Raw genomic sequence first — 17,013 nt, forward strand, 5'->3', positions numbered from 1 at the left:
ATATTCAGGCTGGCGTACTGCTCTTGCTGTGAAAGACCGGGTATCACTCTAGCTGCGTGGAAGGTGTTGTCTTGTGTTCCCTGCCTTGGTCCTGCATGTATGCTTGCTTGAGAGAATGCCTGGTGGAATCTTGTGGTGTGAGTACCCCTGCAAGTTTCATGAATGTCAGTTGGAGTGAAGAAGCATGTGAGAGTGGAGACAGCTGGATGTCTCCTGTTTACCTTCCTACTTACTTACCCGTGGACTTACCTGATGTATATACCTTCTCACTGGAACTTAGTAAATAAGTTCACTTCCCTTACCTGCAGTATCAGACTTTCATTCACACCGTAACAGAAGTTGCATGTTTGAGCTCCTATAAAAAATGGAGATCTCATAGTGAGAACGGCAAACATATATTTTGAAATGCCTTCAGCAGCATGTTGGGCAAGTTAAATGGGATGATATAATTTCACTTGTTTGTGTTTGACTCGTTGCTTATCAAAATAAACTTGGTATTCTTTCATTCTAATTTTTATTGTAAAATGGATGTTGTATGTAATGGTACCATTTACCCATATGCACTTTCTTTCCATCTATGGAAAAACCTTTAACTACTCCTTCCGAACAAGCTTTACCATCCAACTGTTACTATCTGATGGGCGATACGTTTATTCACGCATTGCAGCTGGGGGAGTTCCATTGGCCAATGTTTCCATTGGTTTCCTTCTCCCAAACAGACATTCAGTGTTATTGCTGGGGCACGTATGACAAACCAAATTGATCCTTCAGGAGTCTTTATTTCCCAGACGTCATGCTGAATGACCCAATGCCAAAGAACTCTTGCCTAGGGCTTTGCCAATATTTGTTCAGCAGGGGCTCACAGTCCACAAACTGGCCACGCACTTGAAATGAGTATTGTGAGCATTCTGAGTTTTAACTCACCTAAAGAGTACTTTCAGAGCAATAATCATTCCCCATGTTGCCTTTTCCAATAGACCTAGGGCCTCATTACGAGTATGGAGGTAGCTATGGAGCTAATGGCTCCTTTACCGGGTTCCTGCAATGAGGAATAACAGGGTCATTCCAACATTGGAGGACCCGGTAATTCCTCCTTGCAGATACCATTCCCATTCGAGCCCCCATAGGGCTCAATGGGGATGGAGGTAACAACGGGCACATTACAACGGGCACATTACAAGTGTCCCGTTGTTACCTCCCTCTTCCCCTCGCGGGACCCGGAAAGGACACCTGGTTTTACCAGGCGTCCGATCCGGGTCCCACGATGTGAAGCTCGTAATCAGCCCTGACGGAATGAAGGGGGCCGGTCCCGTACCGGCCCCTTAATTCAGTCAGCGCAAGCCTCGTAATGAGGCCCCTAATGTTTCATACTGAAGCTGGCCTGTATAGACAGTCCAAACTACAACAGAGCTAGCTCACAGATGTAAATAAAGCTCTGTTCCGCTAGATGAATAGCAGTGCCCCTTGAACAATTGGGGAAATTAGAAGTGATCTGAAATTCTGACATGAGTAGGGAAAACATTAACTATTCCTACAGATGCATTGAATATGGTCCATCCATGCCCTATGCCATCTTCTTTGGTCAGTGTTCCACACCATAGTTGTTGGACTGTAGTAAGACCCCGGAAATGTTAGATTCAAAGTATGAGACAAGCGAGTATTAGAATAGTATGCAAGTCTTATCAGAAAGTGGGAGCGTTTATCCCATCAAATTATGGAGTGATTAGAATATACTTTTTAACATCGGTGTGCATTAAGTGTGTTGGGAAACAAGGTGCCTCTTAATCAGCCTAACACATGCGGCCAGGTTTTGTAAACTCAATTCCATTAACCGAGCATACACGGATGGTTACATCATGCACTGTTTATATTAACACTTGCGTGCCATTTGATCAATCTATGGCATCGTCTACCTCTTGTAAGATATAAAGCATTAGTACAATATAACATCACATCGCTCTTGAGAGGGTCCAGGCCATTTGATCTCCTTTATACACAAAGCATTACGAAGGGAAGTAGTAGTAGGGATTGTATGCAAGGATGACTCTGATAAGTTAGACAGCATCGCCTGATGTTGTTCGTCGGATACCTAGTTGTGGATAACCTAGAATTCTTGTGGAACTTAATACACAGTACGTTCTGTTGCACCCGGACACAAACCTAAATAATGTACTCCACAGATCCATGAGGCAGTGCCCCGGGGTTCTCCTTTCCACACAACAACCCCTTGTTTGTGCCACCATGGCCAATGCTCTGCGTCCACTGTGGTAACGATTTGTGGTATTCAATGTCTCCTAAGGTGATTCTTTGCACCTTTTTGTTTGAAAACATTGACCTGCATTGTTTTACTTGTTAATCATCCCCGTACTATATGACTAACAATGCAAACAGACCACTAGTCATTTAGTAAGAGGCGCTGCATCTTTAGGGGTTTGTACTTTATTACAGTGGGTGGTGTGAATCCATGTGTGTAGTCCTTGGCACTTGACAGCCTTGTTACTTGTTTGCAAAATCAAGTCGGAGATCTTAATAGCGTGGAGCTAGGGTCCTCTTTTGCTGACGTACCTTGAATTAGATCCAGTCTCTGGGCAGTCAGTGAATAGCACCATTTCTGGTTCTTTTGGCAGTGCTTCCAGTAACTGTGAGTTGCTAGACCTCCTAATGCATGCCATAAGTGTGTTGCAATGGACTAGTATTAAGTCATCACTTGAGTAAACATTAATTTCTGTTAATGCGAAGGGTGGATATGCAGGAAGGCACACTGGGCTACCCGCGAGTATCTCATGTGGACCTAGACGTTTTTTCTTGTGAATCATGCTTTGAATGCTCATGAGACCATTTAAGATTGGTTTTGGTAGCCAACTTATTTTTTCAATATCCAATTGTGTTGCTCAACTGTCTCTGTTCAGCATTAGAGTAAGGAAAAGCTCTACTGCCCACACCATCCTCAGTAAGCAAAGTTCCATGTCATGTCCTGTAAAATGTATAGTGTTTGCTCACAGGCTTTTTGTCAGCCTTCCTGCAGCGGTGGAACTACCCAGACTGACAAAAATGTCCACAAGAACGTACATATTCATTCCTAATCCATTTTTGCATCTGTATGAATTTAATTTGAACATGTACAAAGGCTCCCTGTGGGAGGGGATGCAGTTCCATACTTGTGTTCATCGTTTTTCCAACCTTATTTTGCTGACAACACTGTTGAGCTACAGGAGAAAAATGGGATGCGTACCACTTTAGTTTGACAGCAACAACCACGCCCTCGTTTTGCCATGTGTGCTGCTCCATATTGCATACAGCCATGTTATTACATCTTCCAAAACGTAAGTACGACATAAGCCCATCCTCGTGCTACGCATGCCAGTTTTCTTGTGCCGTGCCAGTTGTTTACTAGTAGGTGTTGTGCCACTCTAGTTACTTTCATAGATAGTGTCACTCTGCTTTGTGAGAGATGTCTGTGAAAGGCCAAAAGCGCAACTCATTTGTACATCCTCCCTCTTTTACGGATGAATGCCTTGAGAGAATGTTCTCGAATTGCTTATCACAACTTTTTCTAAATTCTTAGTCGCAGATCTCCAATGATACCTGTGGCACAGAGAAGTTCTGCTTGAGTAATTCCACCGGATGCAGCCCAGCAGATGCATCCTGTTTCTTCATGTCGGTGGCGCAATTGAGCAGAGGTGGATACACACTTGAAATGAGTGGTGCTTCTGATGGCTATGTTGCAATTGGTTTTTCTGATGATAAAATCATGGTGAGTATGTATAAGCATATCCTTAAAAATGTCAGTGAGCGGTATGCTCAGTATATTCAAGAAACAAAATGGGAAAATTAGCTTTCAGGTGTGCTAGACAAAAAATGCATGAGCATGAAATCCTGCTGACCTGCTATGCTACCTTGCTACTGAATAACACAATCCACTTGCTATGCAATGTGGCTTTCTTGCAACCATTTCTTCTTATGCCTTGAAACACATGTGCTCTTCTAAAACATCTTTGTGGATGTCTTTCATTCCCTGACAATAATACATAGAAAAGTGTACCATCCTCTGCACACTATAAGGGTATTAAGTCACTGAGCAGATATGTCCCCTATAAAGCACACCACCACAAGCAATGAAATCCAGTGTGACTTGTAATTGCCTTTAATTGTTGAGGGTATGTTATCTTTTACAATAAAAAAAATGCAAGTGAAGAAATTAACCTTTTTTGTGATTAACCAAAATAGCAATGTACTGGAAAGGAATTTCAATGGGAATAGTTGGATGGAACGGTATCTAAAATAACTCAGTATGTCACTGCTAGTGACGTGCAGGAATGGGTCATGGAGTGGGCTTTGAGCTTCAGCAGCAGGATGGGCCTCAAAGTGGGGGTGGGCCTTGAGATTCCCAACCCATGGGCTTTAGTGTGGTGGTGAGCCTCCGGGAAAGGATTGCCAGGTGGGAATGAGATTTGGGATAGGGAGTGAAAGGGGCCCCTAGGGGACCCTGACATCTATGGAAACAAGGCGAGTCCCCACACATGATAGATACGCCAGACACAAGGTTGTATTCCCAAACCTAGGGTTTATTGCAAAACAAAAGTTTCAGTTGGCCAACTCTGTCTCATGCCCCACGACGTGCATCTCTAGACCTCGAGGGACGCAAAAGAGTGAATTACGTACATCAGTTACATATATACAAAATGCATATCAAACAATCAGCTATGACATGTTTAACACCCCCCTTTTATTGGGTTTCTTTGAACTTGGTGTGATGATGGACATCTCCGACAACTATGACACCTTCAAACATCTATTCTAGTAACAATTTGGAATTTGTGAGAGCGAAGGCATCTTTCAGTTGTTGAATAGAACACAGCGCTTCTGTTCTTGGAAGCGAGCTACATACGGGGGGGGGGGGGAAGAGTTGCATTCCAGACCTTGCTATCTATTAGGTGCTATTCGTGTCCTGGGAGCCGACATTCTCTAGCGGGCTCAGCAAAGGGGGGCCGTAAGAAAAGCATAATTCAAGCCTTTAGCTGTATTATTCCAACATATTCTACAATATAACGAGACTGGCTGGCAGCTGCGAAATGATTAAATGCCCTGCAGCTCTGCTTCAAGGCTACATTCGGGAGGGAGCCGGGCATTCTTCCTGGCGCTGCCTATGTTTGTGTTTCAGCGAACTCTTGTTATCCTCTCGGCCCTGCGGCCTTGTCCTTTTTACGTACAGACAACAATGTTCTACAGTCAAGCAGTGTAAGCAGAAAATATACTGCAAAGCAATAGGAATAGAAAGCAAAGAGCAATGGTTAGAAAACAAAATGGCGATTCTTGTTACATCAAAATGGCCGTTCATTGGCAAACTCGAAAACCTATATTCTGTCATATCGTGCATGAGACGGTTGGCCCACGGCCACCAAAATACGTTTGCGGTCACAAAGTAGAGGTATCCATTTTTCTAGACTGACAAACCCTCCTTTGGCCGTATGCCAAACATCTCATCTATTTATTGAAACCTCCTCTAGTGATGATGAGTCTGAATTTTGCATGCTATCGTAAACCTCATCGTATTCATCAATATCTATTGCCATCAACTCTTTTACTGCTCTCATCTCATTTGGGTCTGGGTCAGTTCGACCATGAGGTGGTTTTTTCTTTGTCATCATGTGCATACATCCTTCCGTACATCCCTCAGTTACCTCAGCGCAAACTATGGGTAGACAATGTATACAACAACAGTACGTTAGGAATATTCCAAACACCACTACTAATATTGAGATCAACTTCCATCCCCAAGAACGTAGTATTCCCCAAAATCAAGATCCTATTCCCCAGCTCCCTTCTTCAGTAGGGAGTTCAGAGCTTAGGACGTGCATTTTCTTTATTGCTTCAAAGATCGTGGGGGGATAGTCATCGACATAAACGCAACACGCTGATCCCACTATTTTGCAAATTCCCCCACGATCAACCAGGATCACATCGAGAGCCATTCTATTTTGCAGCGTCATTAACCTGATTCCTCTTTTTTCCAACGTCATGTTAAATAGTATATCCTTTGTTGTGTTTATTGTATTTTTTAGGATTCTGGACAGTTGCCTTATATTATAGGAGTTCACTATCTGCCCTAAGAATGGAATGAATGATTTTGCTAAATCAGTTGCTATTAAAACACCCTTGTCAGTCCTTTTGACTCTGGTTCTGGATAATCTGGCCATGGCTGCTGTTTCTAAGAGGAATACTCCTGGGAACAGTAGCCTTAGGTAACATGTACCTCCCCAGTTTCTGGGCAACCAAGGATATGCTTTCTCTTCACATATAAAATAAACTGGATCACCTACATATACTGGTTCTATTTCCCATTTTAATACCACTGTATTCATGCAACCAGTATATGTTCCGACTGAAAAAGAGCCTTTCTTTTTTAGACAAAAAGGGACAGTTCTTGGGCTATAATTTACCGTGTAGGATGGGGGAATTGTATCTTTGTCCCCTTCTATTCTTACACGAAACGTCATTACAGATGTTTTTTCTGGTGGGGACAATCTATCTCGTCTATTTTGTCGTGTTGTCTTTCGTGTATTTTTCCTCGTGGGCTCTGGGGCTATTACTTGTGCTTTATGGAAAATGGAACAACCCACAGGGTTCATTATTATCTCCTCAAACTCATTCATGTTGGTTCTGTCTAATTGACCCGTATTACTCTCATTCCATTTCCCATAGAACATTGCACCTAAAGATGCACTACATGCTGAACTTAATGGTAGTGGCTGCACATACCACCCTATTCCTTTCCCAGCATGCTGTGGTAAATGGGCACATGCCCAGCAATTTGTTTTCTTCAGAATTGCATGTGTCATGTTCTTGATCAATAGCAAAGTATTATTTCCAAAACCTTCCCTTTGTCTTTCTTCCATTGGGGGCAGGTTATAAGTCATCACCTGAACCGGGCTTTCAGTAGTGGATATATTAATTATTGGTAAAAACATTTCTAATGGGTGTATTGTTTCCACCCACCATAATATTAGGGCTGTCGATATTGGTGCTATCACGCTCATAAAGCACATTATTATTGTCAGTACCAGCATACAATTTGTTTAACCATGCGTTTTTCTTAAGCTTACAGTCTTTATAATTGACTCATTCTCAGCGGTGGTGGTGCAGGAGGAGGCTGGAACCGGTCCCGGCATGTTTCTCGTCGTCCTTGTTCTTTCTTATCACAGTTTGTTGTGGATATCTCTCTTTGTCGCGCTTGTTCTGATGTCAATAAGTTCAACGGAATTGTCACAGTTCAGTTCTGCCTGTCCTTTCTAGCCTGGATTCGTTTATTCGTTTTTAGGCAAGATCACTTGCCCTTTCTTATACTGCTCAGAGGACCTTTGATCAGTTATCTTATTGCCTTAGTATCATGTGCGCCCAGCTTGTCCGCTCTGGTTCCTGACACATGTACTTTTATGATCGCACCGAGGAGCTGCGAGTCTTGAATTGTCTGACTTGCACAATTCTCACGCTTCTCTCCTTTAGACCTCTAGTTCCTTCTCTGTCCATGAGCTGAACCAGAGGTTGACATAAACACCAAAAAGAACTGCGGATCACTTTGTCTTTCGAGGCCGCAAGTTGTATCGCCTCACTCCTGGTATCGTGTGATCCGTGACCAGTGCCGGTGCACTTCCAGATTCAGGCTCAAAGTCATCCTGTGGCGCTACTGCAGGTGCTGGTGTGCGCCGCGCCAATGATGCAGATCCGTTCTTTGGCGTGCAGGTGGGCACCAAAGGGGTACACGATTTGTTTCTGCTGGTATTTGCATGGCAGATTTCGTGTTGGCCAGCAGTGATGTCGATTCTTCTGAGCAACGTTGGGGCACTCTTTGCCCTTCCCCCTCTTTGGCAATCGTCTCAGGCTTTGTTTCGAGTTTCACTTCTCATTTTGGCAGATTAGGTGGATGCTTACTGGCAAGTTTCTTTCGTTTGTGGGACCGCTGTCTCTTTCCGGTCATCAGTGTCAGGCAAGTCTTTCAGTGCAGTTGGAATCTTCTTGGCATGGGTGGCATGGATCCACGACTTCCTTCCATCCACCCGTATTGCCGTCTGTGTCGCCAAGAGTACTTGATAGGGCCCGCGCCACCTGGGTGCTAATGATGACTTTCTTTCAAAAATGTTTAGCAGCACCCAGTCGCCTGGCTCCAGCACGTGCCCCGGACCGGTGTATCTCACTGGTAACGCCTCCTGCACCTGCTGATGAATCAAACGCAATTTCTGCATTAAAAGGCCACAATAAGTACTAAGCACAGGATGTTCTACCTCACTAAGTCGTTTTGGCTGTGGTGCGCACCATACATTTGCCGGCCTCCCCATCACAATCTTGTACGGGGAGAGCCCAGTTTTAGCATGTACAGTCGTACGCATGCATAATAGTGCTATTGGTAATGCATCCACCCAACTCAACTTGCTTCCCGCACAAATCTTGCTAATCTTTGATTTAAGAATCGTGTTGTGCCTCTCCACAACACCGGCAGAACTCGGATGCCTTGAACTATGGAATCTCTTATCAATCTGAAGACCAGCACATATCTGTAATACCACTGCACCCATGAAATGTGGTCCATTATCAGACCATAGGACACGGGGCAAGCCAAATCTGGAAAAGTACTCCTTCAACATTACTTTTGCTGTGCTCATTGCTGTGCAGTCCTCCAAGGGATATGCCTCCACCCACTTACTGAATGCACAGATCACCACCAAGACGTATTTTAAGTTTTGGCACCTCTCCATCTCTATGAAATCAAAATGGATCACGTCAAATGGCAGAGGGCGGGCCAAAACTGCCTGTTGGAGTCACTGTTCCCTTCCCTACATTGTGCTGCAAACACGTGATACAGTTCTGCACCAACCTCTCGGCATTCTTTTTTATGTTTACATTCTGCCAAACTGTAGAAAGGTGCTGTATTATCATCTTTGCACAGATGTGCGTAGGGCTCTGGGCCATTGTGACCATTGCAGTCACGTACGAATTTGGCAACATCCGGTTTCTAGTTCCCTTGTCCACCCAACAACCCTCCAGATCCAACTCAGCAGATCCCTCTGCCCACCCCTGTATTTCATCGGCCGTAGCTTCGGCCTGCATTTCTTTGACAGTGGCAACTCCATTTTCTATCATGCAGGGTACTTCCTCCGTCTGAACCGTCATCATTTTGGTATTCAAATCAGTGGCAGTTTGTTTTGCAATTCTGTCTGCAAATGCGTTTCCCACTCCTACTTTGCATATTACTTTTTTATGTGCCTCGCATTTCACTATTGCTAGGCGCTTTGGAAACGTGAGTGCAGACAGCAATCGTACAATCAAAGGGACATGTTGAATTCTGGCGCCATGTGATGTCAAAAACCCTCTCTCAGCCCAGAGTCGACCAAAGTTATGAACCACTCCAAAAGCATACTGACTATCAGTATATACATATTCACATTCAAATTTTCAGAAATCTCGCAGGCTCTGGTTAATGCTATTATTTCTGCGGCTTGTGCTGAATTATAGGTAATTCTTTTGCTTTCTACAATGCTCTCTAGGGTAGTGATAGCATATGCAGCAGTTGTTGTGCCATCTGGTAATTTAAAACATGAGCCATCACAAAATAACTCTCCATCTGGCTCTTTCTGTGGGATATCACTTAAATCAACTCTCCCCTTGGTTTCTTCCTCAGTGACCATTAAGCAATCGTGGGGGGGGGCGTGATTCATCCGATCCCAATTTCTTTTATGGTTGGTGGCATTAATTCTGCAGGATTCAAAGCGCTACACCATATAATTTGGATATGGGGCGCGAACAAGATAATCTCATATCTTGTCAATCTAGCAGAGGTGAGGTGTTGCGTCTATGTCCTATTTAATAGAACGTCTATGGCATGTGGCATCATCAAAATTAAAGTGTGCCCCAATACCATCCCTTCCGTTTGTTTCACTGACGCAGCAGCCGCCGTGACAGATCGCAAACATCGTGGTAGTGCGCACGCTACAGGGTCCAGCGCAGAAGAAAAATAGCCGCACGGCCTATTTCTTCCACCTTGTTCCTGTGTCAAAACCGCCAATGCACATCCTTCACTTTCACACACAAATAGTCTAAAAATGTTCTCATAATTTGGCGTACCCAAAACTGGAGCCGAGCATAATGCAGTTTTCAATCCATCAAATGCTTTCTGACATTCCTCATCCCAATGCAAAGGCATAACCGCATCCTTCCTAGTTAAATTCATCAACGGCTTCACAATTAACCAAAATTACCAATCCATTGACAGCAATATGAAGCCATGCCTATTATGGCTCTGACTCCTTTTTTGTCTTTGGAATAGGCATACAAGAAATACTTTCTATGCGTTCTGGCGTTGGTCTTCTCCCTCCTTTCGAATGTAGGTAGCCCAAATAGGCCACCTCCTTTCAATTATATTGAAATTTCTTCAAACTAGCTTTATGGCCATGTGCCGCTAGGTGTGACAGTAGTAATACAGGGCTTTCTTTACAAATCTCCTCTGTGTCTGCAGCTAGCAATAGATTGTCTATGTATTGCAAGAGTACACAACCCACGGGTAATTCCAGCATGTCTAGCTGCTCTTTTAATGCTCTACTGTAAATACTTGGACTTTCCGTGTAACCTTGCGGAATCCGCGTAAATTTAAATGATCGTCCTCCTAATGTGAACACGAACAAATATCTGCTGTCCTTGTCCACTGGAATACTGAAGAACGTGTTTTTCAAATCCACTACACTAAAATATTCTGCTGAAACAGGTATCATTGTCAATATTGTAGTGACATATGGCATTAGAGGAAATTGTGGATCTACTACCATATTCAATGTGCGTAAATAAATTATAAAACGGTATGGTACCTCATTGCCTCCTTTTTTATAAACCAGAAGAATCGGGCTGTTGCATGTACTGCCTGTAATTTCCTTGATTACCCCTAATTTCACCAAATCTGTAACAATACTCTTCAATCCTTTCTCACCTTCCGCCGAAATTCTGTATTGGGGTATTCGCGGTAGGGTAACACCTTCTTTCAAGATGATCTTTACTGGCTCTATCTTTAAACATCCTACATCATTGTCATGCATTGCCCATATACAGGTTGGTACTTTACTTAGTTCCCCTGGTAAGGCTTCAGACATGAATTCTGACACAGGGGCATTGTGTGGCCAAATCGTTAGAAACACTCCGCCCGCCGTGCAATGTATAACGGAACCTAGTTTTTTCAACAAATTTAATCCCAACAAATTCTCCCCACAATTTTTTGTTAAAAGGAAAGGATAATGTTCAGTGAATGGTCCTATAGTTACTGGGACTGGTTGGGACACTGGGTTATGACTGGTGTACCTGCGAACCCTACGGAAACATTCTTTTGCCCTGACAGTGGTATATCCGGAACCAAGTGGTGGTCTATTGAACACTTCTGTGCTCCTGTATCAACAAGAAAGCGGTGCTCCTCATTCCCGACTCTCATTTCTACGTAGGGTCCTCTCTGATTCACGGGAATAGACACTGGTTCCGACCCCTGTCCTATTGGGTAAATGACACATCGTCCGATGTGTAATCATTACTATTACTGTAATACGTGTAATCATTACTATTACTGTAATACGTGTTTGGCTGTGTATCGAAAAAACCTTCCCACTCTTTCCTCTATTTCCCCCACCCTGGTTTGCATATTGTTGATTTTGCTGTCCCTGAATCTGGTTTGGGGCATTTTGGTTTTGGCCTTGGTTTTAATTACCTCCGTTATTGTGATGCTGCTGCATACTATTCCTATTTGGTCCATTCGCTCCTGGGTGTCCTCTATGCTGTCTCCTCTGACCAGACCCATTTCTATTCTGTAGATACGGACATTGCGCTCGCCAATGTCCTTCCTCCTTACAATACGCACACTGATTCGGTCCCACTGTTCCCCCATGCATATTCGAATTACTCCTTCCTTGTGCGTTCCCTCACCCTCTATTATGTCCTTGCTGCATTAATACCAGTGTTTTCAGATTTACCCTATCCCTCTCTTTTTTTCTTTTCCCGCAGTCACACTGTGCTCATAATATTTGCCCATATGTAATACTTCGCCCAACGTTTTTGCTTGCCATGCGCTCTCTGATGTAATTATTAGATCCTGAATTGGAAGTTTTAACCCCCTCACATATTTGTCAACAAATAACCTCTTTCCGGCTTCCGAGCCCACATCCTGCCCACTGAAGTCTGTGAATACTTCTTCAAATCTATTAAAATAATCTGTAGCCAACTCATCCTTGCCTTGTATGCATGCAGTCAATTTGTCCCATTGAATTCTTTTCTCTGGGACAATTTCTTTTAACTTCTGCACTATATGTGCTGGTAATGCCATCAGGTTCGCTCCTGGTGTCCCTCCAACCGCTTTATTCCTGTCTTCTATTATCAAGTCTGCCCATGTGGCGCCAAAGACCGTTGTGTCATCTACCTTCCTTATTTGTTTCCATATGTCTGCTGGCAGGATCACCGGGAATATTAGGTCTATATCACCCATGGTAAGCACGGATGATTGTAGGCAGGACTCTACTTCCTTGTAAAACCCTGCAGGATTCTTTCTTATATCAGGAATCGTCTGCTTTATGTTGTTCACCTCCTGTTTGGAAAAGGGGACATTCACATATTGGGCGGTGTAATGGGCTGGTGTTACCTGCACCGCTGCACCGCCCACTGCGGGAACCTCCACTTTGGGCACAAAGGTAGGTGGGACCTCTCTCATAGGAAATGCCCCACTTACCGTCCCCTCCCCTCCCCTCCTCTCTTAGATGTAACAATATTCCCAGATCCTACGATAGGGCTGTTTCTCCTGTCCCTCGCTCTAGTATTCTTCTATATACTGCCATTATTTCGGGTGGGCTGGCCTTATCGTTTTTTATATCTTTGTCAAATAAATGTTCAGCAATCAACTGTAGTGCTTTTCTTTTCATGGGCATGGAATATTCATCAAATATCTCGTGTATCTCCATTGTGGGAATACTGGGATCCGACATCCATCTAAACGCTTCTCGTATACATACTTTTAATTTGTCGCCCCTTTGCACTGACGACATTAAATGTCGTCGTCGTATATGTGGCTCTACAGTTTCCTTCCTATTTCTCCTGATATCCCTACTCCTGTACCCAGGTGTAGCAAACATTTCGGCATAATCATTATCTAATTCATCTTTGAGTTCAAAAAGTCCATATACATGTTCTCTCACTTCTTCATCCCTCTCCCTACAGCGTGCTAATGCAATCAAATCTAACAATCACTGCGGTGGTAATTTCCCAATTAACTGTTTCCATTTCTCCACCAAATATTCACCCATGCATTCCAACACTACCTGTCTTTCGTTGCTTCTACGGAAGTCATATATCGAAGCCAATGTTGTCATCCCATCATTCCCGTCTATATACATCTCTGCCTGTTGCTGCAATTCCACCTTCCTTTCTTTGCTGATTGCTGTGCGAGTTACCCTCGTGCATCCCCGTTGGTCAGTCCCGCCTCTTGCCCCCGTGGTTTCAACTTCAACCCCGGGAGGAACGGACGGTACCGAGTCTGCGTCTGAGGCGGGAGGTGCGGATGGGACAATGGGAACAGGGAGTGTCTGTTGTGGGCCTGGTTGGCTAATAGGAAGTGTTACATGCGTGGTCTGAGCCTGTGGCTGTGGGAGGGCTTGAGCTACCGGAGGGGGAGCTTGAGCTACGGGCAGGGTCTGGGCAATAGCTACTGACGTGTCTGGTCTTACTTCTGATCTTGGGCCTTGTTTTGTATGGGTCAATATATTTTCTATTAATTCATCTGCTATATGTAATTCCTGTTGTGGATATATCTTTTCTATATTCAACTGGTCTCACCTGCCTGCCCTTCTTAGACGACTCTCAGTCCACTCCTCCTCCTCTTCTTTCTCGTCCGCTACTTCACCTTTCGATTTATGCCTGCGCGCATGCTTCGCTCTGCTTTAACATCGGAGTATTGCTTCCTTTCTCCAGTCTTTAATGGTCTCAAATGCTACAGGACACGCTTTCTTTCTTATCAACACCCTTTCCAGGTTGTCTATCCTCGCTATCTCAAAACTACCATTAATCGGCCACTGATGGTCTTGTTGCTTTCTGGTTTGCCTATGCCAAGTCTCAAAGAATATTATCGCACCCACTCCATACTTCATATACATCTCATACGCCGGCGTTCCCCCATGTGGTACAATTTGGCCATCTTCCAAAGATTGTCTACCACAGCGGAAAAACCCAGCTAAGGTGGACAATACCCCAGGCATGTTTCAACCTTCCCCCTGGTTAATCAACCTTACCTAGAGCGTTTGATTTTGCAAAGTCAACTCTCAACCAATATCAGGATTACTTTGAATCAGGTAATGACTCACCTGATAAATCAAGTCGTCTGTATACTGACGCACCAAAGGACGTTGTGTCTGCGTTTCTTGGCTTCCGCCTCGTTTCGGGACCCTCACCTCCTTGTTCTCTAGCCAGGCACGTCGATCAGGGATCGGATGGGTGCAGATCTGCAAAGGAGTCTCATCACTTTTACAGGGCGCCCCGAACACCTCTTGATCCCGGCTCGATCGTCCCGTCCTCGCCGTTCTCTGCCTTACTCAATTACAATGTTATGCGATGGAACAAGTGGGGGAGTGTAACGCTCACCTGATTCCCGCAGAGGCGCCGGTCTTGACTGGGTGAATGCTGTATCTTCAAAGGTGATGTGTAACACACGGTTGGCTCTTTGGGCTGGACCTCTGTGCACTGTATGTCTGACTCGAAGAGTAAGATGCCTGCAGATAGAAAATATGGGATTAATGAACTGGGGTTATTGGGTGCCTCTCTCCTCTTCCCTTTCTCTTCTCCTGTAGAACCCCAAAGGTTAACGCCCTCACCTTAGGTAAGTGAACGCCGAGCTCTCCATCTGCCTCGGGGCAGGGTGCCGTAACCAGTTTCTTCACTGGATAAGGGTGCAGGCCTCTTGACCTCAGAGGACTGCTGTCCGTCGTTAACTGCACGAACGGTAAGTTCTGGGCGCTTCAAATGTCTTAAAAGTCTTTTGTAATGATATCTCTTGTTTTGCAGGGTTCCGGCGATGGCGGATGGCGGGCTGATGAGAGTTGAGGATCGAACCCGCGTGAGGAATAGAAGCGCCTGGAAGCACGTAAGTAAGCGCTTGTAGCCTGCTTCACGATGCGCACTAACTGTCCCTTTTATCTTGCAGGTACAAGTTTGGAGCTCTAGAGAAGCTGAAGGGTGCTGGAATACCCACTGGATTCGGCGTGGGAAGGAGTAATGGCACGTGAGTAATAAAGTTGCCCAATGTCTTTAAACGCACCTTCTTTTGTCTTTCAGATGCGGGATGCAGCGCCGAAGGCCTCCGGAGCGTGCGAAGAGCTGGTAAGCTTTTGTCTTTCAGATGCCGGAATGCAGTGCGAAGACCTCCCGGAGCATGCGAAGAGTAGGTAAGCCTTTGTCTTTCAGATGCCAGAATGCAGCGCGAGGCGTTGGTGACAGCCGATGGACCAGGTAAGAGATGCGCTGCCACTGAAGACCGTAGTGCTAACCTGTTCTTTCTTTGTCTTTACAGGTGCTGCTGAAGACTGGATTCCAGGATGGTAAGCCTTTGTTCCCTTAGGCCCAGGATCAGAAGCAGAAGACACGATGAGCGTTCTGCTGCAGAGAATGCAGAATAACACAAAGCAAGATTCATCCATCGGGTGTGGTTTAACTAGCCTCCTGTAGTGCTTAGGTGTCTCCTTCCACAGCCACGCCTAGGTAAGAAAAGAGTTCCTGCTTTCCAGAAGAGTTCCAGTGTTCTGAACCTAGGGAGTGGCTCCTGCCCCACCCAACAGGAAAAGTAGTCCCAAACAGAAGAGGATCAGGGCTTCAACTGGCAGGTAAGTAAGCAGCATGGTCTGCTGCAGGTAAGTCCACCCAAGCATTATGAGCCCGGCGCTTCCAGCGCTGGGACTGGGCATCTTTATGAGCCTGGTGCCACTGGCGCCAGGACAGGGTCCAAAAGGTCCCAATTGGGACTGGCTGGCACTCGGAACCGGGGTTATGGGTCTGCTTCCAAGGGAGTCGGGCAAGTCCTGATCTTTTGGAAGCAGAGATCATGACAGCACCCCCCCCCCTCAAGGCCCCTCCCAAACCGGGCTTCTCCGGGGGTTTGGGCTTGTTAGGAAATGTTCGATGAAATCTTTTGATTAGACGAGGCGCGTGGACATATTCTGCAGGTTCCCAGGATCTTTCTTGGGGACCGTAGCCTTTCCAGTCAATCAGGTAAAATAGTTTAGATTTGGAGATCTTGGAATCCAGGATGCTTTTGACTTCAAACTCGAGTTCTCCATCAACTAGAATAGGTTTTGGAGATGTAGTTAGTCGGGTTTGAGGTTGCACGGGTTTTAATAGAGAGACGTGGAAGACCGGATGTATCTTCATGTGAGGGGGCAATTCCAACTTGACCGCTACTGGATTTACTATGGTAGTGATGGAATAGGGACCACGGTATCTTGGGTTGAATGTGCGTGGTCCTTTTAGAGGTAGATATTTGGTGGATAACCAGACTTGATCTCCTACTTGATATTGGGGGGCTTCCTTCCGATGTTGGTCTGCTCCTTTCTTGTATTGTTCTTTAGCCCTTTGAAGGTGAGAAACGGCTTCCTTAAAGGCTTGGGTGATTGTAGAATGCAGGTGGTCTACTGCTGGTGTTCCAAGATCTTGGAGTGGATCCAACTCCGAGGTTCGAGGGTGACTACCGTATAAAAGAAAAAACGGGGTTTTCCCAGTTCCCGAGTGGACAGAGTTATTGTAGGCATATTCGGCTATCCAAAGGATATCTTTCCAAGTTTTTTCAGTTTGTTGTAGCATGCAGCGCAAATACTGTTCCAGAGTTTGATTGGTCCTCTCGGTTTGTCCGTCAGTTTGAGGGTGGTGGCTGGTCGAAAGTCTCACATCAATTTGAGCCGACCGACAGCAACTTCGCCAAAAATGAGAACTAAATTGACTACCTCGATCCGAAATTAGAAC

General features: G+C 45.0%; 1 protein-coding gene across 3 annotated transcripts in view; it reads left to right on the forward strand.

Moving 5' to 3' along the window:
• LOC138540387 (putative ferric-chelate reductase 1) overlaps window positions 1-17,013 on the forward strand; it is a 552,853-nt gene that overhangs the window by 184,483 nt on the left and 351,357 nt on the right. For all 3 annotated transcript variants that reach the window (XM_069641681.1, XM_069641682.1, XM_069641683.1), the window contains exon 6: window positions 3,566-3,754. In XM_069641681.1, coding sequence (XP_069497782.1) covers window positions 3,566-3,754 — 189 coding nt within the window. The remainder of the gene's footprint in view (window positions 1-3,565; window positions 3,755-17,013) is intronic.

Source organism: Ambystoma mexicanum, chromosome 1q (genome assembly GCF_040938575.1).
Source record: "Ambystoma mexicanum isolate Mex_15411 chromosome 1q, UKY_AmexF1_1, whole genome shotgun sequence".
Taxonomy (NCBI): Eukaryota; Metazoa; Chordata; class Amphibia; order Caudata; family Ambystomatidae; genus Ambystoma; species Ambystoma mexicanum.